General features: G+C 68.7%; 6 protein-coding genes across 6 annotated transcripts; 3 read left to right on the top strand and 3 right to left on the bottom strand.

Annotated features, from left to right (window-relative positions):
• Positions 1 to 1,717: 1,717 nt before the first annotated feature.
• Positions 1,718 to 3,162, top strand: GADD45GIP1 (GADD45G interacting protein 1). Its single transcript, XM_042793484.1, has 2 exons — positions 1,718 to 2,086; positions 2,734 to 3,162. The coding sequence occupies exons 1-2, from the start codon at positions 1,752 to 1,754 to the stop codon at positions 3,071 to 3,073; spliced, it is 675 nt and encodes a 224-aa protein (XP_042649418.1). The 5' UTR covers positions 1,718 to 1,751; the 3' UTR covers positions 3,074 to 3,162.
• RAD23A (RAD23 homolog A, nucleotide excision repair protein) lies at positions 3,126 to 7,164 on the bottom strand. The gene is made up of 9 exons (XM_042793471.1): positions 6,985 to 7,164; positions 6,225 to 6,386; positions 5,963 to 6,141; positions 5,627 to 5,682; positions 5,094 to 5,221; positions 4,927 to 5,002; positions 4,342 to 4,472; positions 4,099 to 4,254; positions 3,126 to 3,654 (listed from the first exon to the last, which is right to left on the bottom strand). Exons 1-9 carry the CDS (start codon positions 7,054 to 7,056, stop codon positions 3,541 to 3,543), a joined length of 1,074 nt encoding a protein of 357 aa, XP_042649405.1. The 5' UTR covers positions 7,057 to 7,164; the 3' UTR covers positions 3,126 to 3,540.
• A 171-nt stretch (positions 7,165 to 7,335) lies between these two features.
• On the bottom strand, positions 7,336 to 10,329 carry CALR (calreticulin). The gene is made up of 9 exons (XM_033000316.2): positions 10,150 to 10,329; positions 9,182 to 9,283; positions 8,895 to 9,098; positions 8,723 to 8,817; positions 8,444 to 8,653; positions 8,250 to 8,363; positions 8,012 to 8,155; positions 7,840 to 7,932; positions 7,336 to 7,760 (listed from the first exon to the last, which is right to left on the bottom strand). Exons 1-9 carry the CDS (start codon positions 10,244 to 10,246, stop codon positions 7,575 to 7,577), a joined length of 1,245 nt encoding a protein of 414 aa, XP_032856207.1. The 5' UTR covers positions 10,247 to 10,329; the 3' UTR covers positions 7,336 to 7,574.
• A 769-nt stretch (positions 10,330 to 11,098) lies between these two features.
• Positions 11,099 to 14,683, top strand: FARSA (phenylalanyl-tRNA synthetase subunit alpha). The gene is made up of 13 exons (XM_042793452.1): positions 11,099 to 11,297; positions 11,619 to 11,756; positions 11,829 to 11,927; positions 12,424 to 12,542; positions 12,631 to 12,723; positions 12,811 to 12,939; positions 13,038 to 13,153; positions 13,249 to 13,333; positions 13,425 to 13,524; positions 13,624 to 13,792; positions 13,863 to 13,940; positions 14,309 to 14,423; positions 14,524 to 14,683. Exons 1-13 carry the CDS (start codon positions 11,142 to 11,144, stop codon positions 14,627 to 14,629), a joined length of 1,503 nt encoding a protein of 500 aa, XP_042649386.1. The 5' UTR covers positions 11,099 to 11,141; the 3' UTR covers positions 14,630 to 14,683.
• Positions 14,684 to 14,793: 110 nt separating this feature from the next.
• SYCE2 (synaptonemal complex central element protein 2) lies at positions 14,794 to 16,908 on the top strand. Its single transcript, XM_042793486.1, has 4 exons — positions 14,794 to 15,204; positions 15,289 to 15,396; positions 15,680 to 15,878; positions 16,508 to 16,908. The coding sequence occupies exons 2-4, from the start codon at positions 15,296 to 15,298 to the stop codon at positions 16,700 to 16,702; spliced, it is 495 nt and encodes a 164-aa protein (XP_042649420.1). The 5' UTR covers positions 14,794 to 15,204; positions 15,289 to 15,295; the 3' UTR covers positions 16,703 to 16,908.
• Positions 16,909 to 17,087: 179 nt separating this feature from the next.
• Positions 17,088 to 20,571, bottom strand: GCDH (glutaryl-CoA dehydrogenase). Its single transcript, XM_042793494.1, has 10 exons — positions 20,490 to 20,571; positions 20,148 to 20,282; positions 19,690 to 19,752; positions 18,841 to 19,011; positions 18,486 to 18,615; positions 18,178 to 18,397; positions 18,005 to 18,108; positions 17,790 to 17,915; positions 17,553 to 17,713; positions 17,088 to 17,475 (listed from the first exon to the last, which is right to left on the bottom strand). Exons 1-10 carry the CDS (start codon positions 20,569 to 20,571, stop codon positions 17,384 to 17,386), a joined length of 1,284 nt encoding a protein of 427 aa, XP_042649428.1. The 3' UTR covers positions 17,088 to 17,383.
• Positions 20,572 to 20,729: the final 158 nt, after the last annotated feature.

The following is a 20,729-nucleotide window of genomic DNA, read 5'->3' as shown; positions in this document are numbered from 1 at the left end:
CATCGAGCCCCTCCGTGTCGTTCCCCGCCCCCCCCCTCGTCCCCACCAGCTGCTCGGGGGCCGCCAGCGCCAGATGTGCCGCCGCGACCGGCTGGGGCCGCAGATGGAGCCGAGCAGGGGCGGGCGGGCAGGGGCTCGCACATGCTGACACATGCAACAACACGCCCTGACACGCCACCACACGCAGTGACACGCCCTGACATGCAATGGCACGCCATGCCATGATGTGCAATGACATGCCCTGACACGCAATGCACACCCTGATGTGCTGTGACATGCCCTGACACGCCACCACACGCAGTGACACGCTCTGACATGCAATGGCATGCCATGATGTGCAATGACATGCCCTGACATGCAATGCATATCCTGACATGCTGTGACGTGCCCTGACATGTTGCGACATGCAGTGACACGCCCTGACATGCCATGCCATGCTTTGACATGCCACAACATGCAACAACACACCCTGACATGCCAGGATGTGCAATGACAGCACAGCACGTCACCTGCCAGCCCCGGGGACACACATGGGACAGGGACCCCCGTGTCCACGCCGCACCCCCCACCCCTGAGGCTGGACATGAAAATCCCGGGTGGGGAGAAATGCGCCCCCCCCCGGGTATAAATCTGGGGCTGGGGGGGGTCTCCTGGGCAGAGGAGGACAAAGGCAGAAGCAAAGGAAATGCAGAGGCCCCAAAATCAGCCAAAACTGCCCCAAAATGGGCCAGTTTCCAGCCCCTCCCCTTGGCCGGGTTTAGGGGGGCCCTGGGTTCACTGAGGGGGGGAACGGGACACGGGACAGGAGCACGGCCACCAGCTGGTGGGGGGGGGCTGCCGCGGGGGCGGGGGGGCCCGGCCGCCTGGCTCACCCCCCGCCCCCGGGGACGGTTTTGGTGTAATTCGGGGGGGATTTGGGTTCTGGTTCGCAGCAGATTTTTGCCAGCTGCCGAGGCCTGGAAGCCATTAGAGGCCTCCCCCCCCCCCCCGGCCCCCGGCAGCCCCAGCCAGAGACGGGGAGGGGGGGCCGATCCAGGCGTCCGGGGGCCCTGGCCCCCCCGTGGGGCCCACGCGAGGAGCGGACCCAGGCGTCCGGGTACCCCCCACCCCATTTTCCCATCACTCGGCTGCACGGACACACCCACACCCACACCCCCCCCCGCGATCCCCCCTCGCCGGAGACCCAGGAGTCGGGGGGGGGGGGGCGCTGCTCCCGGGCGCGGGGGGGGGCCGGCGGCGGGCAGGGAGGGGTTAACGCCGCCGAGCCCTTGGCAGCGCGCGCCGGGGTTTGGCTCGGGCTAAAAAAGTGGAGGGGGGGGGGGGGGGGGGGGCGGGGAACCCGCGCCCAGCCCAAATTATTCCCCCTCCAAGTCCCGGGGGCGGGGCGGCGGTTTCGGAGGATCGCGGAGGGGAGCGCCCCGCCCCCGCTCCCGTTTTCGGGGTGCCCCCCGCCCCCAGGGGGGTCCCCAACACACCCCCCGCGGTGTTCCCAACACCAAGGGGATCCCCCCCCCCCACCCCCCGGGGATCCCCACCACCACCCCCCGGGGTCCCCAACACCAAGGGGATACCCACCCACACCCCCGCGGGGTCCGTCCCCCCCCCCGTTACGAATCATCCCCACTATCGGGGTCCCCCATCCCCGTTGGGGTCCCCCAGGCTGCTCCCCGCCCCCGTCCGTCACCTCCCTGCCCGGCTTCCGCCCGCGCCTTCAGCCGCTTCCGGCGCGTCACTTCCGCCGGCCGCTCAAGATGGCGACGCCCTTGCAGCGGGGCCTGGTGGCGGCGCTGGGCCGGGCCCGGGCCTCGCTGGTGATCGCGGCCCCGGCTCGGTCCTACCGGGCGGCCCCGCTGCGGCGCGGGCGGGGGGCGGCGGCCCCGGCGAATCCCGCGGACCTGCGGGAGGCGGCGCGGCGCTTCGGGCGGTTGGGGGACGCGGCGCAGGTGCCGGTGTGGCGGCTGTGGCCGGATCCCGAGCGGCTGCGGGCGCTGCAGGCGGAGGAGCGCGAGTGGGACCCGCCGTTGCGGGAGGTGGAGGCGGTGCTGGACCAGCGCGAGCGGGAGGAGGCGCGGCGGCGCGAGGAGAGGTTGGGGCGGGGCACTGGGACGGGGCGACGGCGGGGCTGGCACCGGGGTCCGGGGGGAGAATTGGTGGAACGGGGATCGGGGTGTGAGGGGAGCTGGTGCAGTGGGGACTGCGGCTCCGGGGGATGCTGGTGGGAATGGGATCGCGGTCCGGGGGGAGCTGGGGGCACTGGTGGGACTGCGGGGGGGGGAAACGGGATCTGGAGACGCTGGGGGGGGGGGGGAAACGTGGGCACTGGGAAAAGCGGGACTGTGTTTGGGCGTGAGGGAGGGCACCGGTGGGAATGGGATTGGGGTCCAAGGGAAGCTGGGGACACTGGTGGGGCTGGGATCAGGGTCCGGGGGCCGCTGGGGGCCACTAGTGAAAAGCGGGAGATAGTGAGGGGAACGGTAGGCACTGGTGGGACTGGGATCAGGTTGGGGCAGGGAGGGGGGAGGCACTGGTAAAAACTGGGAGAAATAGAATTGGGGCTGGTGATAGAAGTGGGCTCGGGTGGGCGGGGCACTAGGGAGAATTAGCAGCTACACTGGTGGCACTGGGTGAACTAGCGACACGGCCGGGAGCACGGGAACGCGCTGGGTGGAACCGGGAGCGCGGGGATGTGTCCCCATTGCGGGGGGTGCCCCCCTCTCTGTCCCCCCCCCTCAGGCAGCAGCTGGTGGCCCGCAGCCTGGCTGCCATGCCGGAGCGGGTGAACGCCTGGCGCCAGGAGCGGGCACGGGCCCGGGAACGGGCACGGGAGGAGGCAGCACGGCGGCAGCGGCTGCTGGCCGAGGCTGGGCTGGGGGGGCCCCATCGCCCCGGAACTGCCCCCCACAGCAGCCCCCGTGTCCAGGAGATGCTGAAGGAACTGGAGCAGCGGCAACGGCGGGAAGAGAAGCGCCGGCGGCGGGAGGAGCGGGAGGCAGCTGCCCGTGATGCCATGGCCGCCGCCGAGGCTGCTGCTGCCTCCCGGCCCCCGCCGGTGCCCCCCGCTTCTGACCAATGACCAACCCCCCCCCCCCCCCCAAGTCTCAAATCACACCCACGCAACCCTAAACTGGTTTTAAAATTCTGCGTTTAATCTCTTCCCCCCCATCCCGAGTTGTAGTTCTTCCTAGGGTGCTGCCCCCCCCCCACCCCCCTGGGGCTGGATGGGGGAAGGGGGGGGTGGGGGGACAGGAGAAAGCGATTTGCCGAACACCCCCCTTGGGGGGGGGGGGGGAGGGTGGGTGCTGCTTCAGGGGCCCCACCGATTGCTGCTGCTCCCTTGGGGGGTGGCGGGGCTGAGGCCCAGGGCGGGTCCCAGTCCCACCCCTCCCCAAAAGGCAGCACCCCATCCCTAGGGCGGGGCCATACAGAGCTATGTATTCCCCACCCCACCCTGATGGAACCCCCTGGAGGCAGTGTGGGCCCCGTGACCCCCCTCCCCCCCCAAAGGAGGGGGGAGAGTAGGGGGGCGCCTGCCCCGGCCCCTCAGTCGTCGTCAAAGTTCTGGCTGAGCAGGAAGTTGGCCGCCAGGTTCTCGTTCTTCTCGCAGGCGAAGTAGGCCTGGATCACCAGGCTCTCGGGGAAGCCCAGTGCCTTCAACTGCAGGGGGAGAGCGTTCACTCTGGGCCCTACTGACATCCCAAAGCAGGCACAGGCTCCTGCCGCCACCGTTAACTCCAATGTTAGCTCTATACATGTTACCAGTGGGGAATCTGGTCCTTAATGGTAGCTGAACAGCAGTTACTGCTTTTCTGGTTTTACACTAACAGTTGCTGTTAACTCTGAAGCGCAACGACCACGGCCTCACTGTTGTGACCGTGCTGTGCATGCTCTGGTTCCTAATGCCAGCTCTAAGACTGTTTCTCTGCCTTCCTCAGTGCTGTACACTCTGGCTCCAACTGATGGCTGCATGTTACTTCTAGTGACTTGTGTCCATGGATCAGCCCCACTGTTAACTCCAGTCCCTATTGATAACTAGAAGCCTTTCCTGTACCCCACCCATGCTACCGCATTGCCCCCCCTGCAGCGGCCCCCTGACCTTACCCTCTCTATGGCTTCTTTTTCCTGAGGCGTCACCTGGATGTAGTTCATCTGGGGGGACTCATCCCCGATGGCGCCCATCTCCCCCTCGAGGTCGCCCAGCTCCCCCAGCGGCTCGTTCAGCATCTGGATGAACTGCTCCTGGTGCTGGCTGATTTGCTGGGGCAGGGAGAGAGGGGATGGGGGTGAGTCAGGGGATGCCGGGGGGGGGGGATTCTGGGGGGGTTTCCAAGGGGATGTGGGTACCTGAAGCAGCTGGGGGTTCTCCTGGCCCAGCTGCTGGAGCAGGGCGGGCAGCAGGGCCGGGTTCTGCTGGATCACCTGCCGCATGTTCTGGAACTGGGGCTGCTCCCGCAGGAACTCCAGCGGGTTCTCCCCTGTGGGGGGGCGGGGTCAGGCCTGGCGGAGCCACACCCATGGGGAGGGGGCTGGCTGGGACACACCTCCATCACATCCAGGAGGTGGGGCCACTGACAAGCCCCGCCCAGGGAAGGTGGGATATTCCCCAGTGCTGTGGAGGGAGGCGGAGCCTGGAGCAGCACCACCTACCTGCTGACCACGCCCACCCCGGCAAGCCACACCCACTGAGGGGGCAGTACCTATATCGGCCACACTCTCAGGGAACCAGTGGTGTTTCCCTGGGGGGCGGTTCTTAGTACTGAGACACGCCCCCAAGGGGAGGGGCATCATCACCACACCCAATGGGAAGGGGCACCCGGGCCATACCCCAAAGGTGTCAGAGCATCCCAGTACCACCAGCCCATCTGCTGGGGTGTGGCCAGGTGTGGCCCTGCCCAGTGGGCGTGTCCCTGGAAGCCCCACCCCACCAACCTTCTGGCGCTGGCTGCTCGGGGGGGCGGCTCTCCTGCACGGGTGGGCGCTCAGGCTCCGGGCTGCCTGGGATACCCTGGGGGCAGGAGGGGGTCAGGGGGACCCTGAACCCCCTGGGGCCCCTCCCGTGCCCCCCCATCACCCCCCACCCCCCCTCCCCAGCTCACCGTCAGCAGGTACTCGACGGCGCGGTGGGGGTTGTTATAGCTGGCACGCAGTGCAGCCACCACCCGCTCCCGCTCGTACCCCATCGACATGATCTCCGTCAGCATCGTCTCGTACTCCGAACCCGTCACTGCCGGTCCCGCGTCAGCGCTGGTCCTGGGACCCCCCCCCCCAGCCCCAAGACCCCCACCCCTCCCCTTCACCGTCATTGCCCCATGACCAGCACCCCAAACCTCAAAGACCTTCCACTTATCAGTCCCATTCCCTCAGTTGGGGTCCCCCAAAAACATCTTCCACAGCACCTCCCCCTGTACTCCATCCCCATTCAGGACCACCCCCACACACACCTTACACCCCCCCCAGTCCAGAGCTTTCCCCCTGCCAGTGGCCACCACATGCCAGGAAGCACCCTCCCCAAAACCTCTCTGGGGACCACAAGTCTCCCCACACCATGGATCCCTCCGCATCGCCTCCCCCTCCTCCCGTCCCCCCCTTCCCCACACCCAGGGCCCCCCCCCCCGCCCCTGGCACCCACCGAGGGTGGAGGCAGCATCGGCCGAGCGCCCCGCGCTACCTGCGGGGGGAACAGAGCTGCGGATTCAAGAGAGAGATGTGGCAGGCGGGGCCTTTCTGGGAGCTCCGGCCCCCCTCAAAAAACCCCCTGTGGCCCCCCACACCCCCCCATTCTGCTCCAGCCTGCATTCTCCTGCTATTCCCCCTCCCCCAAATCTCCTCTGTGCTAGTCCTTAATCCCTCGCAGACCCGCCGAATACTCTGTTTCGCCTTTTCCCGTGCCCCAGCCGCAGAGTCCGACAGAATTAGACCCCAAGCCCCCAGTTCCCCCTCCCTGGGTCCCTGCCTCCCTCCTTACCCCGCCCCGGGCTCCGAGAGGGTGAGTGGAGGGAGGTCATGGGATGGTGTCTCCTCGCTGGGAGCAGCCGGCGGCGGGGGGACAGCATCTGCAGCTGGGGGGGGCCCTGGTGCTGCGGGAGGCTCCGAGGTGCCACCAGCTCCAGCCTCAGGGGCTGCGGTGCCCAGCGACGACTTAGCCTGGGAGAGGGGGGGGGGGGGTGGGTGGAGCGTCCCCTTCTAGGGACCATTTTGGGGTAGGATCTGGAGGGTGTGTGTCCCACCTTGGTCACCATGACGACCACAAAGTTCTTCTCATCGATGCGATACTCGCGGATGGGAACGTCATCACTCAGGATCTTCCCGGCATAGATGAGCTTCTGCCCTGCCACGGGGAAAGCATCGCTCCCCTTCTCTGCCTCAATCTTCTCTTTCAGTGCCCGCACCTGAAGGGGGGGGGAATGCGAGGCGGGGTCAGGCTCAATCCCCAAAAACATAAGGTTGAACCAAAATCAACAAGGGCCTCCCCCTTGAGACAGGGGAGTCACCATCCCACCCAGGGCCCGCAAAGCAACAGCTCCAAGGATTAGGGAGGCGGCGTCCGGGGGGGGGGGGGGGGGGGGGGGGGGGGCGGGCGAGGGCTCAACCACCCCAACATTCAGCCCCCCACACAGATAATTCCCCTCAACAGCCCCCCACAGCGTGCAGATGGCCCAGGTAACCTATCCCCCCTCGCGGGGTGCACTGGGGAGCCCTAAGGCTGCGCAACGACAGAAACCACACCCCCCCACCACCCCGACAGCTGACGCTGCAGAGGGCACGGCACCCATCGCCCCCATCCCAAAAAGGCAGCAGGCGAAGGGGGACACGGAGCCCCCCTCCCGGACTCCGCCCGAGGCTCCATCCCGCACCGGACGAGGCGCGGGGACCCGGGGTGCCCCGCTGCGGGGGAGGCGCCGGGCCCCGCCCGCGGGATCGGGCCCGCTGGAGGCCGATGCGGGGGGGCAGCCCCGGCCTTGCCCCCCGCCCCGGGGCCGCGCTCACCGTTTCGTGCGGTTCCATGCGGATTTTGAAGGTTTGCTGCTGCAGCGTCTTCAGCGTCACGGTCACCGCCATGGCGCGGCGGCGTCTCCTCCCGGCGGCCCCACAACATGCAACTCACGCCGCCGCCATCTTAGGCGCCCCGCCGCTTCCTCCACGTGACGCGCTGCCGGAACCGGCGTCACAGCACGCGGGCTCCCTTGCCCGCACTCCCGAGTCACGTGACGCGGCGGGGGGGAGGGGGGGGAAGAGTAAGGCGCCGCGGCGTCACGTGACGCGCGCAGCGGCACAAAATGGCAGCCGCGGTGGGAGGGGTAAGATGGCGCGGGCGAAACGAGCGGGACGGAGGCGGCGGCCGGGAACGAGCGTTAATTTAATAGAAACCGGATCGCGTCACCCGTACAGCCACGTGCGCCCGCGGAGCCCTACACCCCCAACCTCCCCCCCTTCCCTCCCCCCCAACCCGGCCCCCTTCCTGAGTCCTCGCCCCGCGGGCCCATCCCGGTCCCGGTCCCCATTCCCGTCCCGGTGGGGCGGCGGCGCCCGTACAAAACAGTCCAGGTCTCACAGAGACACTCCGGCCGTGCCGCCGCTCACAGCTCGTCCCGCGGCGCCGCCGCCTCCTCGGCCTCAGCCTCAGGCTCTTCCTCCTCATCCTCCTCTTCATCGTCCCCGTCCCCCTCCTCGTCCCCCTCTTCTTCCTTCTGCTGCTTCTCCTCCTCCTCCTGCTTCTTCCGCTGCTCCTCATCCTGCTGCTCCTTCATCTTCCTCTCTGCCTCCTGCAGGACACGAGGAGGTCACGGGGGGGGGGGGGGGGAGGCCCAGGGGGGTCCCCAGGGGTCCCATCCCCTCCCCTACCTTGGTGGCCCCCCAGGTCTCGTTCCCAATCTCCTCCGCCAGCTTCTCGTCATCCGTGATGAGAAAATTATCGAAGATGGTGCCAGACTTCACCTGCGGGGGACCTGGGGGTCAGGGGAGCACCCACAGGGTGGGGGACAGAAGCGGGTGGGGGTCCCTGTGCCCCCCTCACCTGCCAGAGGTCCAGCCCGATGACCCCGAAGCTGTCATAGGCGTAGAGGTGGGGGTCGGGGCTGTACTCGGGGTTGTCGATCTCGGGGTGCACCCACTTCCCCTTGTAGTCGGGGTTGTCGATCTGCTGGGGCCTCCACTCACCCTGGGGGGATGGGGCAGGAGGGGGTGTGGGGTCAGGGGGGTACACAAAGGCACAGCCCATCCCCCACAGACCCTCACCCCCCCTCCAGCCTCACCTTGTACTCGGGGTTCTGGATGACGGGGGGCTCCCACTCCCCATCCATCTCCTCATCCCAGTCCTCTGGCTTCTTGGCGTCAGGGTCAGGGATGTGCTCGGGTTTGTCCCAGTCCTGGGGGGCTGGGTAGGGTCAGGGCTCCGCTGCAGCACCCCCAAACCCACACCCCCACCCACCCCCAAAGTCCCCCCCACCTCTGGTTTGGTGTCCTCAGGGTCATCGATCTTGGCCCGCTCATCCCAGTCATCGGGTTTCCGGGCCTCGGGGTCCTTGATCTTCCTGGGGGGCAGGAAATCCCAATCCTCCTCCAAGCTGCCCGACTCTACCCGCCCGTTATCGATCTTCACCTCATAGGTGTTGTCAGGCCGCACCACCAGCGTGTAGAGGTGGGTAAACTCATCATCCTGCAGGGAGGGGGGAACTCAGTGGGGTCCAGGACCCCCCCACAGGGCAGGTCCAGGCCCCCCACCCACCTTGCAGCGGATGTCCTTGTTGATCAGGACGTTCTTCCCCTTGTAGTTGAAGATAACATGGACCTTCTTGGTTCCAGGGCCACAGATGTCGGGGCCTAGGGGGGAGCAGGGCGTGATGGCAGGGCCCCCCACATCACTGGAGGGGGGGCCTCGGTGGGGAGCAGGGACCCACCAAACATGATGTTGTACTCTGAGTCGCCATGCATGTCCTCCTGGCTCAGGCTGGCCGGGAAAAGTTTGATGTAGCCGCCGCCGCAGTCAATGTTCTGTTCGTGCTTCACCGTGAACTGCACCACCAGCGTCTTGTCCCGGTTGCTGAAGGGCTCAAAGCGGGAGGAGATGGCGTAGAACCGGGCATCCTGGCTCGTCTGGATCCCTGCGGGATGGGGGTGCATTGGGGCAGGGGAACATTGGGCACAGCCCAGCCCCTGGGGTCCCCACCCAGCACAGCCCCCTCACCTTTATCCTTCTCGGCATCGCCGTAAAATTTCCCAGCCGTGAGGACAAACCGGCCATAGTCAGGCTTGTGCTTTGATTCCACCCACCGGCGGGTCCAGGCATCTGCGGGAGGAGAGCGCTCAGGACCCCAAGCCCCCTCCCCATGGCCCAGGAGCCAGCAGCGGGGCAGCTCCCGGCTAGGCCCATCGAGAAGAGCTGTCCACCTGCACCCACAGCCAGAGCTGGGGGCCCTGCCATCACTCCTCCCCCCTGCCCCCCAGCGCTGGGAGCCCCCGAGGGAACTTGGGGTGTCTCTTGCTCTGGAACTGTAGGAGAATGGAGGATCCCAGAGAGACAAACCCCCAGTATGAGCAAGCTCCTCTCCAGCCTCCCACCACAGGGAACACCCCAGTTCCCAAATCTCACTCTCCAGTGAGGAGCCCTCCACTCCTGACAGCCCCTATCCACCACCTCTTTGGCCCCCCAAGCTGAGGGGAACCTCTCAGCCCCTGTACCCTCCCAGGACCCCATTCCTCAGCTCGGGGCTGGCTTGCTACACACAGTTCTCCCCAGGACCCCCATTCAAGTGTGCTCTGATCCCCCCCTCCATCTTTCCCCTGACCCCTACCCCTCTCCCGTATCTCCCAGCACCCCTTATCTTTCCTAGCGCTACCTGAGAACTGAACCACAGCACTCACCCCCCTCTACCTGCCCTAACCCTCACCCTCCTCACCCCCCATCCACTCCCATAACCCAGACACCCCCCGCCTCAGCCCCTAGCCTGCAGCTGAGGAGAGGCCTCCCGGCCCCCCTCAACCCTCTCTCGCCTCAGGAAACACGCTGGGTCCCCACAGCCCCTCACCTCACGGGACTCCCTGTCCACTCCCTATAGCTCAGGGAACCCCCCAGGTCCCCACCGCCCACCTCCACCTCAGAGACGCTCTTTCACCTCAGGGGACCCCACAGATCCCCTCCCGGCCCCCCCTCACCTCCGTCCCCGAACTCCTCCCGAAAGAAGGGGCTGGGCCCGGCCGCCGCCAACGCCAAGAGGGCTCCGAGCAGGACGGGGAGGCTGAGGCGGCTCATGGCGGCGGTCCCACGCGGCGCGCGCTCGTCCCCTCACGGCCCGGCGGCGCCCGGCACTGCGGAGGGGGGCGGTGGCGGCGCCCGTTTTTATTCGCCCACCGCCCCTCGGCCCGCCCCCAGCGGCGGCCCATTGGCCCGCGCCCGCTCCGGGCCCGCTCCCATTGGCCGGCCGCCCGCTGGCCGGCGGCGGCGGCGCCCCCGAACGTTGGCGTCCCAGATGGCCGCTTCCCATTGGCTGAGCACTGCGGCCAATGAAGAGCGACCACGCGTTCGGAGGGAGACGCCCCCCCCTCCCCTCCCGCGCGCTCCTGTCCTTCCTCCACGGGGGTGCGTCACCGGTCACCGCAGTCACGTGTGGCCGGGCGCTCTTAAAGGGCCAGGCCTCCTGCAGACCACGTGGGGGGAGCGGTGTTCGCCATCCCATCATGGCACCGGGAAGCGGATGCGGGCCCCGACATGGCGGGGGGGGGGACGACACACAGGCATGGGGCAGGGGGCCTCCTCCTCGGTCTCGGAGATTGATGACCTAACACGGAGCTGTGATGCAACGAGGACGCCATACGGCCCGATGATGTCACAGCAACGCGGGAAGGCTCAGGCTGGGGGGGGGGGGGGAGCGCTACAGTGACGTAGCTCCGGTGTTCCCCGCATCCGCCCCCAGGAGCTGTTGCCATGGCGACCTGGCGGTCGGTGTCACAGGCCCCGGGGGCAGTCATCGCCATGGTGACAGGTCCAAGGAGGGGCATGTGCTCCCCCCCAGGCCCGGGGCTATGTGGTAAACATGACGCCACGCCAGTCTCACGGCGCCGCCACACTCAAGATGGCGCCCGCCGCCCTCCGCCCCGCCCCTTCCGGCCGACGCGGCCGCCGGTTCCGGCCGGTCCCAGGGGCCGCGATGGCGCCGAGCGTGGCCGAGCTGCTGCTGCAGCGGCTGGAGCGGGCGGCGGCGGGGCCCGGCGGGGGTCTCTGCAGCCTGGAGGCGGCCGCCGCGCTCGGCCTCGACCACCAGACGCTGGTGGGGGCCGTCAAGAGCCTCCAGGCGCTCGGGGAGGTGGGATCGGGGTACCGGGGGTGGGATCGGGGCACCGGGGGTGGGACACTCGCAGTGGGACCGGGCATCGGGGATGGGATCGGGGTACCGGGGCTGGGAGCGGGGGATGGGGAGGGGACACCCGCAGTGGGACCGGGTGCCGGGGTTGGGAGCAGGCACCGGGGACACTGGGAGTAGGGCCGGGGTACAGGGGATGGGACCGGGACACTCTCGGTGGGATTGGGTACCGGGGGTGGGAGCGGACACCGGGACCCCGGCAGTGGGTCGCCGCTGGGGCCGCCGGGCCGGTGCTGCCCGCCGTGCCGGTGCCACTGCCCGCAGGTGATCGAGGCGGAGGCGCGGGCGGCGCGGCGGTGGGAGCTGAGCCCCGAGGGTGCGGACGTGCTGCGGGACGGCAGCCCCGAGGTGCGGCTCTTCCGCAGCCTCCCGGCTGAGGGGCTGCCGCAGAGCGACGCCATGGTAAGCACCGGGGGGGGGGGGGGTTACCGGGGGGGCACCAGGTCCCTCTCACGTTTCCCCCTGTCCCTGCAGAAGCTGCCCGGAGGCTCGGTGGGCTTCAGCAAGGCCATGGCCAACAAGTGGCTGCGCCTGGAGAAGGGGGCAGCCGGCGGCCCCCGCGTCTTCCGCGCTGTGAGTGTCTGGGGGGGGGGGAGCTGTTAGAGTCTTGGGTGGGCAGGAGGGTTCTGGGGGGCGTTGGGGAGTGTCCAGAGAGGGGCAGGAGGGTCCGGAGGGGGGGCAGGAGGGTCCCCGGGTGGGGATTGATGAGGATCCCTCAGGGGGGATTAATGAGGGTCCACCCTGGAGGGCTGGGAATGTCCCGGGGGGATCTACAAGGGTCCCCTGGGGCCAGGTGTGTCCCGGGGCGGGGATCGATGAGGGTCCCTGGGGGGGGATCAATGACGGTCCCCCCTGAGGAGGCTGGGAGTGTTCCCGGGGGGGGGGGGGGGGGGATCAGGGGTCCCCTCGGGGACACCAGGGAGGGGTGTCCCAGGGGGGCCCTGTCGGGTATGTCCCTGTCCTTGGGGCCTATCTCCAGCCCCCTGGGTTCCCCGGGGGTGTGTGTGTGTGTGTGTGTCTGTCTCCCATCTCATCCCCCGGGCCGCCCCCCCCTCCGGCATCCCCGCAGGTGGCAGAGGTGCAGGACAGAGTGCAGGAGACCCTGCAGCGGGTGCAGCGGGGGGAGGCTGAGAGCCTGCCCGAGCGTGACCTCGCCGAACTCAAGAGGAGGAAGCTGCTGCTGGAAGTGTGAGCAGTGGGGGGGGGGGGCAGAGCAGGGTAAGGGGGGGGGGCAGGTTTGGGGGTGCACCCCCTGACCCCCCCCACCCCTCCCCAGCACCCTCAAGTCCTACTGGATCCGCAAAGGCAGCGCCTTCAGCACCGCAGTGGCGCGGCAGGAGACGGAGCTGACGCCGGAGATGATCGCGACGTGAGTGGGGAGGGGGAAAGCTGACCTTGCTGTGATCCCCTGACCTTGCCCTGACCCTGCTGTGACTCCCTGACCCCCCCTCGGCAGGGGCTCCTGGCGGCAGCTCCCCTTCAAGCCCTACAACTTCTCAGCGCTGGGGCTGCCACCCGCCTGCGGCCACCTCCACCCCCTCCTGAAGGTGCGCTCCCAATTCCGCCAGATCTTCCTGGAGATGGGGTGAGTGGGGGGGATCCTGGGGGACCCGGGGGAGGAGCCCCCCGGCCCAGGGTCGCAGCCCCCCCCCCCCCCCCTTAACACCGCGGCCTCCCCCCCAGCTTCACAGAGATGCCCACCGACAACTTCGTGGAGAGCTCCTTCTGGAATTTTGATGCCCTCTTCCAACCCCAGCAGCACCCAGCCCGCGACCAGCATGACACCTTCTTCCTGCAGGGTGGGTGCTGGGAGTGGGGAGAGGGGTGGGATACAATGGCACCCCCAAATCAATCCGACTGACCCCCCCCTCCTGCATCTCTGCCTGCCCCCCAGACCCCGCCGAGGCCCCTGACCTGCCTGCCGGATACACGGCCAAGGTGAAGAAGGTCCACTCACAGGGAGGCTACGGCTCACAGGGGTGAGGGTGAAACCCTGGGGCAGGGGTGCGTTGGGGGGCTGTGCCCCCCACCCCCAGGCCATGCCCCCACCCCGCTGAGCCACCCCCCCAGGTACAAGTATGAGTGGCGGCTGGAGGAGGCACGGAGGAACCTGCTGCGTACCCACACCACATCTGCCAGCGCCCGTGCGCTCTACCAGCTGGCCCGCCAGGTAGGATGAATTTGGGGGGGGACACACATGCATGGAGAGGGTTTGAGGGGGCCCTGCCTAACCCCACTCCTCCTTTGTCAACCTGCCCCCCGCCCCCAGGAGAAGTTCTCCCCTGTGAAGTACTTCTCCATCGACCGGGTCTTCCGCAACGAGAGCCTGGATGCCACCCACCTGGCTGAGTTCCACCAGGTGGAAGGGGTGGTGGCCGACCGAGGCCTCACCCTCGGCCACCTCATGGGCATCCTCCGGCAGTTCTTCACCAAGCTGGGTACGGGTGGGGGCACTGGGTGGGGTACCGGGGGCTCCGCAGGGCCCCGCTCACCCCGCTCTGTCCCCAGGTATCACTCAGCTACGCTTCAAGCCAGCCTATAACCCCTACACGGAACCCAGCATGGAGGTGTTCAGCTACCATGAGGGTGAGGGGGGGGCCCCAGGGGTCTGCATGGGTGCCCCATGGAGCAAAGGGGTCCTGGGGGGGGTCTACATGGGCTGCCAAAGGAGCCCCCCAGGGTCTGCGTGCACCCACAGAACAGGGAGGGGAACCCCATGGTCTGCATGTGTCCCCACAGAGCAAGGGGAGAGCTTGGGCAACTTTTTGGGGTGGCAGCCTGCTTAGCCTCATTCACTCCCCTACGTGGTGGGGGGCTTTGTTATGGGACCTGGGGGGGGGGGGGGGTAGTCTGCTCTCACTCCATCTGAGGAAGGGGGGGTTCTCTGTGGTGCCCTGTGAATAGGGCCCCTGTCTGACCCCTCCTGGGGCGGTGGCCCCCACCTCCCTCCCCAGGGCTGAAGAAGTGGGTGGAGGTGGGGAACTCCGGGGTCTTCCGCCCTGAGCTGCTGCTGCCCATGGGGCTGCCCGAGAACGTCTCTGTTATCGCCTGGGGGCTCTCACTGGAGCGGTGAGTCGGGACGGGGGGCGGGGGGGCGCAGCCGGGACCCTGTCTCGGGGAGGGGGCCACCCCCACCTGCGCTGACCTCCCCCCCCCTTTCCTGCACCAGCCCCACCATGATCAAGTATGGCATCAACAACATCCGTGAGCTGGTAGGGCACCGCGTCAACCTCCAGATGGTCTACGACAGCCCCCTCTGCCGCCTGGACGCCTAGGCCGCGGCCTCCCCGGCGGGGACCCCCTCAATAAAGCCCTTTTGTCCGACCAGACGCCTGTGCCCGTTTTGGGGACGGGGACCACGCGTGGGGCGGTGCTGGGGGCCCTCACAGGGCTGTGGAGGAGCCGCCCGCACAGACGCTCCAGCCCCGCAGCGCCTCAGCTCGGCGGATCCCGCACTGGGGAAACCTCCCTGCCCCTCAGCCGGCCTCCCGCACCCACGGGCCGCCGGTTCCCGGTCCCCCCCCCCCCCGCCGCGCTCCGTACCGTCCCGTTCCCCCGGCGCCATCGCGGCTCCGTCTCTTCAGCGCCCGGCCCTTCCCGCCTTTTCCCGCGCCGCCTCTCATTGGCCGCCCCGCGGCCCAGGCGGACGCCGATTGGCCGGCGCTGATGCCCGTCGCCCGCCGAGGCTCCGCCCGCCATGCTTTCCTCAGGGCGGTGAGGGGCGGCCGCGGGTCCCGTTTCCCCCTCGCCGGGCTCCGGCCGGTCCCGGGCCCCCAGTCCGGCGGTGGGACCCCCGGGGTTGGGGGTGTCGCAGACCGGTGTAGGCCCTCAGCAGCGGCAGCAGAGCCAGGTGGGTCCTTCCCCCCCCACCAGCAGCCCCCGAGAGCCCGGCCGTGCCCCAGCCCCCGGCCCCTGACAGCCGCCTGCCCCCCAGGGTGGGTATGTCACGAAAGGAGCGCAACGGCCCCGAGCCGGAGCCGGGCGACAGCCCCTTCTTCACAGGGTTGGGCAGGGACGAGCCCCCCAGCGAGGAGCCCGACAGGTAACACGCTTTCCACCCTCTGTTGCCTCGCAGTTTTGACCTAAATCGGGGTAAAAAGAACACACAGGGAGCGACAGCCCCCCAGGCGGTGCAGCGAGGGGTGTCCTGGGTGACACGCAACAACCCCTTGTCCGTGGCCCACCGCGTTCATTAGCAGGGCTCCCAACGTTTCCCAATTAACAACCGGCCGCGCAGGCTGTCCCCTCCCCAGCTGAGGCAGAGCACGGCCCCGTCCCCGCGGGGTGTGCATCCCTGAGGCACGGGGTCCTGTGTTTTGGCTGAGGACGGAGGCGCTGCCTGCACCCCCCTGCCCCAGCGCGGTGCCGGCGCTGGACAACCAAGCCTCCCGGTACTTCGCTTCGCTGGATGCCAGCGTCGGGGGCCTGCAGCAGCGGGCGCAGCAGCTGATCGACCGGGTGAACGACAGCCGCAAAGAGGACCACAGCGTGATGAGCAGCTTCAGGGAGAGCCTGCTGCTGAAGGTGGGGGGGGCTGGGCCGCACGGTCTCTGCTTGACATGTTTAATTGCGTTATTCTGCCCAAATTAGTGGCAACCCCGGGGGAGGGGGCGGTGAGACAAGGTGCCGCGGGGAAGGAGTGCGTTGCAAACGGCCTCTCGCAGGGCGCCGGAGCCTTGTGTGCCGTATACACCGGCGCTCGCTGCCATAGCAGGGGGGGGGAAGCACCCCCAGCCCCTTTGGGGGTGAGCGCAGCTGCCTCTGGCCCTGTTTTTGGGAGCAGAAGGGACGCCAGCGGCTGCCCTCGGCCTCCTCGCTCGGCTGCGTGCCACACCGGACTTTGCTCCCGGCAGCTGCGGGGGGAGGCCGGGACTCCCGCAGGCCCACGTGCAGATGGCAGCCCGGCCTCAGCAGCTGCGGCCCGTGGTGACCTGACACACGGTGGCTACCGTGGCCGGCGCTCTGGCTACTGTGGGCGCAGCTGGGGTTAGCAGCAGCCAAGCCAGGCTGGGAGCTGCGCCAAGCCGGGCGGCCGCAGCTGCCACCCCAGCTCTGGGGACGGCAGCCGGGGCGCCAGCCATGCCAGCGGCACTGCCTGCCCCCGCGCCCCAGCAAGAGCCGTTTTCCTCCGCTTTTCCGCCCCGGCACGGCAGGTCTCTGGCCTGGCGGAGCAGCTGGAGGAACGGCTCTTCCACCTCTACGGACTCCACAACGAGCTGATCCAGGAGCGGCTGCAGGAGCTGGCGGAGGTGATGGAGCGGGTGGGACAGGCTGAGGCCGAGCTCCAGCAGGTCTGCCGCACCGTGGAGGCGGCATACCGTGACCTCTGCCTGCAGCCCGAGACCTGAGCAGAGCCCTAAATCTACAAGGGCCCTCCCCAAACTCACGGGAGCCCCCGCAGCACCCTGCCTCCCCGAGCAGGGCGTGCATCACACACTGCCGCTGCGCCAGTGCGGCTGCGAGCTGGAAAAGGGGATGTTGGCCCAAAAAGGGTGTTTCTGTTGCTGTTGGTGTTCAGGTTTAGCATGAATAAAAAGAGCGAAAAAACCCCAAAGGCTGAATCCAGGTGCTGCTAGGGCTTCGCCGCCCACTCGCTCCTGGCCACTTGCTTGCAGGGGCAAACCCCGCTGGGCAGGTGCTGAAGCAGGGCCCCCTCCCACTGGCAGAGCTTCATCCTGCTGGATTAATTAACACTGACAAGGCTGGCACTGACGAGCGGAGGCCGGTGCAGAGTAGCTTTCCCCACCTTTTATTGGCGAGTGGCCACGTGGGATAGCAAAGGCACCAAGGCAGTTCACTGTCCAAGAGGCTCCGCAGCAAAGCCCAGCACGACTGGGCTGCTGGGTGCCACTGGCGACACCGAGTCCTGGCAGCGGGTCTGTTTGGTGATACCGGGTCCCACCAGTCCCGCCGGTGACGCTGGGTCCGGCCATTAGCACCATCTCCCCACGTCCTTCCCCGCGAGGAGCAGACGCATTGCCCACGGGTGCCGTCCTGGCCCTGCCGCCGGCGGCGTGAGGCTGGTCCCGTTAGCTCCGCGGTGCCGGCGGTTTGCCGGGGGTGAAGGCCTGGATGCCGGTGATGGCCCGGCCCAGGATCAGTGCGTGGATGTCATGGGTGCCTGTGGGCGAGGGAGAGGCCAGGCCTCGGGGGTGCCCAGCAGAGCCGGGACCCCCCCCCGTGCCCCTCCGGCGGTACCTTCGTAGGTGTTGACAGCCTCCAGGTTCATCAGGTGCCGGATGACGTGATACTCATCACAGATCCCATTCCCCCCCAGCATGTCCCGCGCCTCCCGGGCGACAGCCAGCGCCTTCCCGCACGAGTTGCGCTTCAGCATCGACACCATCTCGGGGGCTGCCCTGGGGGTGGGGACGGGGACGCTAATAACCCCCCTCCCCACCAGACACCCCCACCACCACCACCAGCAGCACCCACCTGCCCTCATCCTTGAGGCGGCCGAGGCGCAGGCAGGCCTGCAGCCCCAGGGCGATCTCCGTCACCATGTCCGCCAACTTCTTCTGCACCAGCTGGTTGCGTGCCAATGGCCCCCCGAACTGGTTCCTGCGGCGGAAGCGGGGTCGGTGAGTCTGGTGGGGGGCAGGTGGGACCCCCTCCCAACTCCCCCTTTCCCCCCCTGCCCTGGGTGTTACCTGTCAAGGACGTACTGCCGTGCCGTCTCCAGACAGGCCTCGGCAGCGCCCAGAGCACCCCAGGCGATGCCGTAGCGGGCATGGTTCAGGCAGCCGAAGGGACCCTGGGGCAAGCAGGTGTCACCAGGGCCCCCCCGTCCCACAGCAGGGCCCCCCCACATACACCCCCTTACCGCCAGGCCGATGCCGTGGGGCAGCAGGTTCTCCTCTGGCACCTCCACGTCGTCCATCACGATCATGCCGGTGGCGGAGGCGCGGAGAGAGAACTTGCCCTCGATTTTGGGGGTGCTGAGGCCGGGCATCCCCCGCTCCAGCAGGAACCCCCGCACCCGCCCGTCTTCCTCGCACACCGCCCACACCAGGCACAGGTCAGCCGCCGGCGCGTTGGTGATCCTGGGGGAGGGGGGGGGGGAGGGGGTCAGGGTGGGAGTCTGGGAGTGCTGGGGGATCCTCATCCCCGTCCCCCCAGTTCAGGGCTCACCAGGTCTTGGAGCCCCGCAGCGTGTAGGTCTTGGCGCTGGGGTTGTAGCGTGCCCGCGTCTCCATGCGCCCCGGGTCGCTCCCGTGGTTGGGCTCCGTCAGCCCGAAACACCCCAACAGCTCCCCCCGTGCTGTGGGGGGGTGTCAGGGGGACTGTGCGATCCCCGCCCCCCGGCCCCCCCAGCCCCCCTCCCCAGGTCACTCCTGTGGCTGGGCTCTATCAGCAGCTCCCCGTGCAAGGGGGGAGCAGTGTCAGTGAAGACCCCAAAAAACCCCATTCCCCCCCACCTTCCTGCCCCACATCCCCCCCCCCTCCAAAGTCACCCCGCAGCCCCCCCCCGCGGTGCGGGTCTCACCCAGGCGGGGCAGGAAGCGGTCGCGCTGGGCGGGGGTGCCGTAGGCGAGGATGGGGTACATGACGAGGGAGGACTGGACGCTCAGCACCGAGCGGTAGCTGCTGTCCACCCGCTCCAGCTCCCGCGCCACCAGCCCGTAGCCCACCGAGGTGGTGCCCGCGCAGCCGTACCCTGGGGACAGCGTCACCCCACAGAGACCCCCAGACCTCCCCAGACCCTCCCTTGGGACAGCGTCACCCCACGAGACCCCTGGCCCCCCCACCCCTCCCCCCCCGGGGACCGCATCACCCCACGGAGAACCCCGGCCCCCCCCAGACCCCCCCCCTTGGGATAGCGTCACCCCACAGAGACCCCAGACCCCCCCCGCCCCACCCTGGGGACAGCATCACCCCACAGAGACCCTCAGACTCCCCCTGGGGACAGTGTCACCCCACGGAGACCCCCGGCCCCCTCAGCCCCAGGAATCCCAGCCCTCTTCCCCCTGTGCCCCACAGCTCCCTGCCCCCCCCAGGAACCACCCCCCCAAACGCCCCTGAGAGGACCATGCACCCCCCAGAGACACCCCCAAGGAAGACCCCCCCCACACCCTCCAGCCCCTTCAAACCCTCTTGTTGCCCCTGGAGGCACCCCAGCCCCACCCCAGGGGTCCCAACACTCCCCTATGGCATCCTGGCCCCCGCAGTAACACCCTGGTAACCCCAGGGGCACCCTGGCCCCCTACATCCACCCCCTGTAGCCTCCCCGCAGCTCCCTTACTGTCTCTAGGTAAGCAGCTCCCCCCCCAGGGACCCCCCAGCCCTCCCAGTCTCCCCCCCCCACCCTCTGGTCCCCCCATTGCCCCCCACTTACCTTTGATGGTGGGGCCCAGCACACCCAGTGCCCCCATTTCAGACACAATCTCCCGGTCAAAGACTGGGGGGGGGGGATGCCCAGTAGGGTGTGGGGGTGGGGGCAGTGGGGACCCCCAGTGGGGCCTGGGGGATCCCCCCCGCCCTCCCCCCCCCTCCAACCTTGGCCACCCCGAGCCCCATAGGGAGGGTGCTCAGGGGCAGGGGGGGAAAAGAGGATTAAGGGGGTGCCAGGGGGTGTCTCAGGGGGTATCCCCAGGACCTGGGAGGCTTTAGGGGGTGCCTGAGGGTAGTGGGAAATGTTGGGGGGGGGGGGTGCTGGGCAAGCTGTGGATAGAAGGGAGGAATGGGGGTGATGGGTCTGGGGAGGCGGGGAGCGAGTGGTTCTGGAGGGGTGTTTGAGGAACACGGGGGAGGATTTTGGGGGGGGTGGGGGGGGTGGGTGGCAGAGCCGGGTACCCTCATGGCGGTTGGCGTGCAGGACGCGGGGCAGCAGCCGCTCCTGGCAGTACTTGTGCAGGGCGTCCCGCAGCAGCCGCTCCTCGGGGGCCAGCAGCTCCTCCAGCCCCAGCGGGTCCCGCCAGTCGAAGGCTGGGGGGGGGGGGGGGGGGGGGCCACACACACACGGGGGGCGGTCAGCACGGGGTGGAGGGGAGTGTCAGCACCGGCGGGGGGGTCAGAGAACCGTGGGTCAGCACCCAGCCCCACTGCTGAACCCTACACGTACCCCCCCCCCCTCAACAGCGGGGGGGGGGGGGGGGGGTCCCGGCTGTGGGGAAGGGTGGGTGGGGGTCTCTCACCCGGCGGGGGGGGGGGCCGTGCCCGCCCAGCGGACGCCGCTCCGGACCAGGCGCAGCAGCGGGGCAGCGAGTCGCAGCGCCATGGGGGGGCGGGTCTGGGGGCGGGAGGAGGCAGCTGATCCAGGGGACCCTCCAACTCTCCCCGGGGACCCCCTAAGTGCCCCCCAGGACCCTCAAACACCCCCAGCCCCCCCCCGCCGTCCCGCACCGTGCAAGCTCGGCGGCGGCCAACGGGCCCAGA

The sequence above is a fragment of the Tyto alba genome, unplaced genomic scaffold (genome assembly GCF_018691265.1).
Source record: "Tyto alba isolate M040663 unplaced genomic scaffold, T.alba_DEE_v4.0 Super-Scaffold_2, whole genome shotgun sequence".
Taxonomy (NCBI): domain Eukaryota; kingdom Metazoa; phylum Chordata; class Aves; order Strigiformes; family Tytonidae; genus Tyto; species Tyto alba.
Note: the sequence above shows the minus strand (reverse complement) of the source record. Positions and strands in the feature narration are given on the sequence as shown.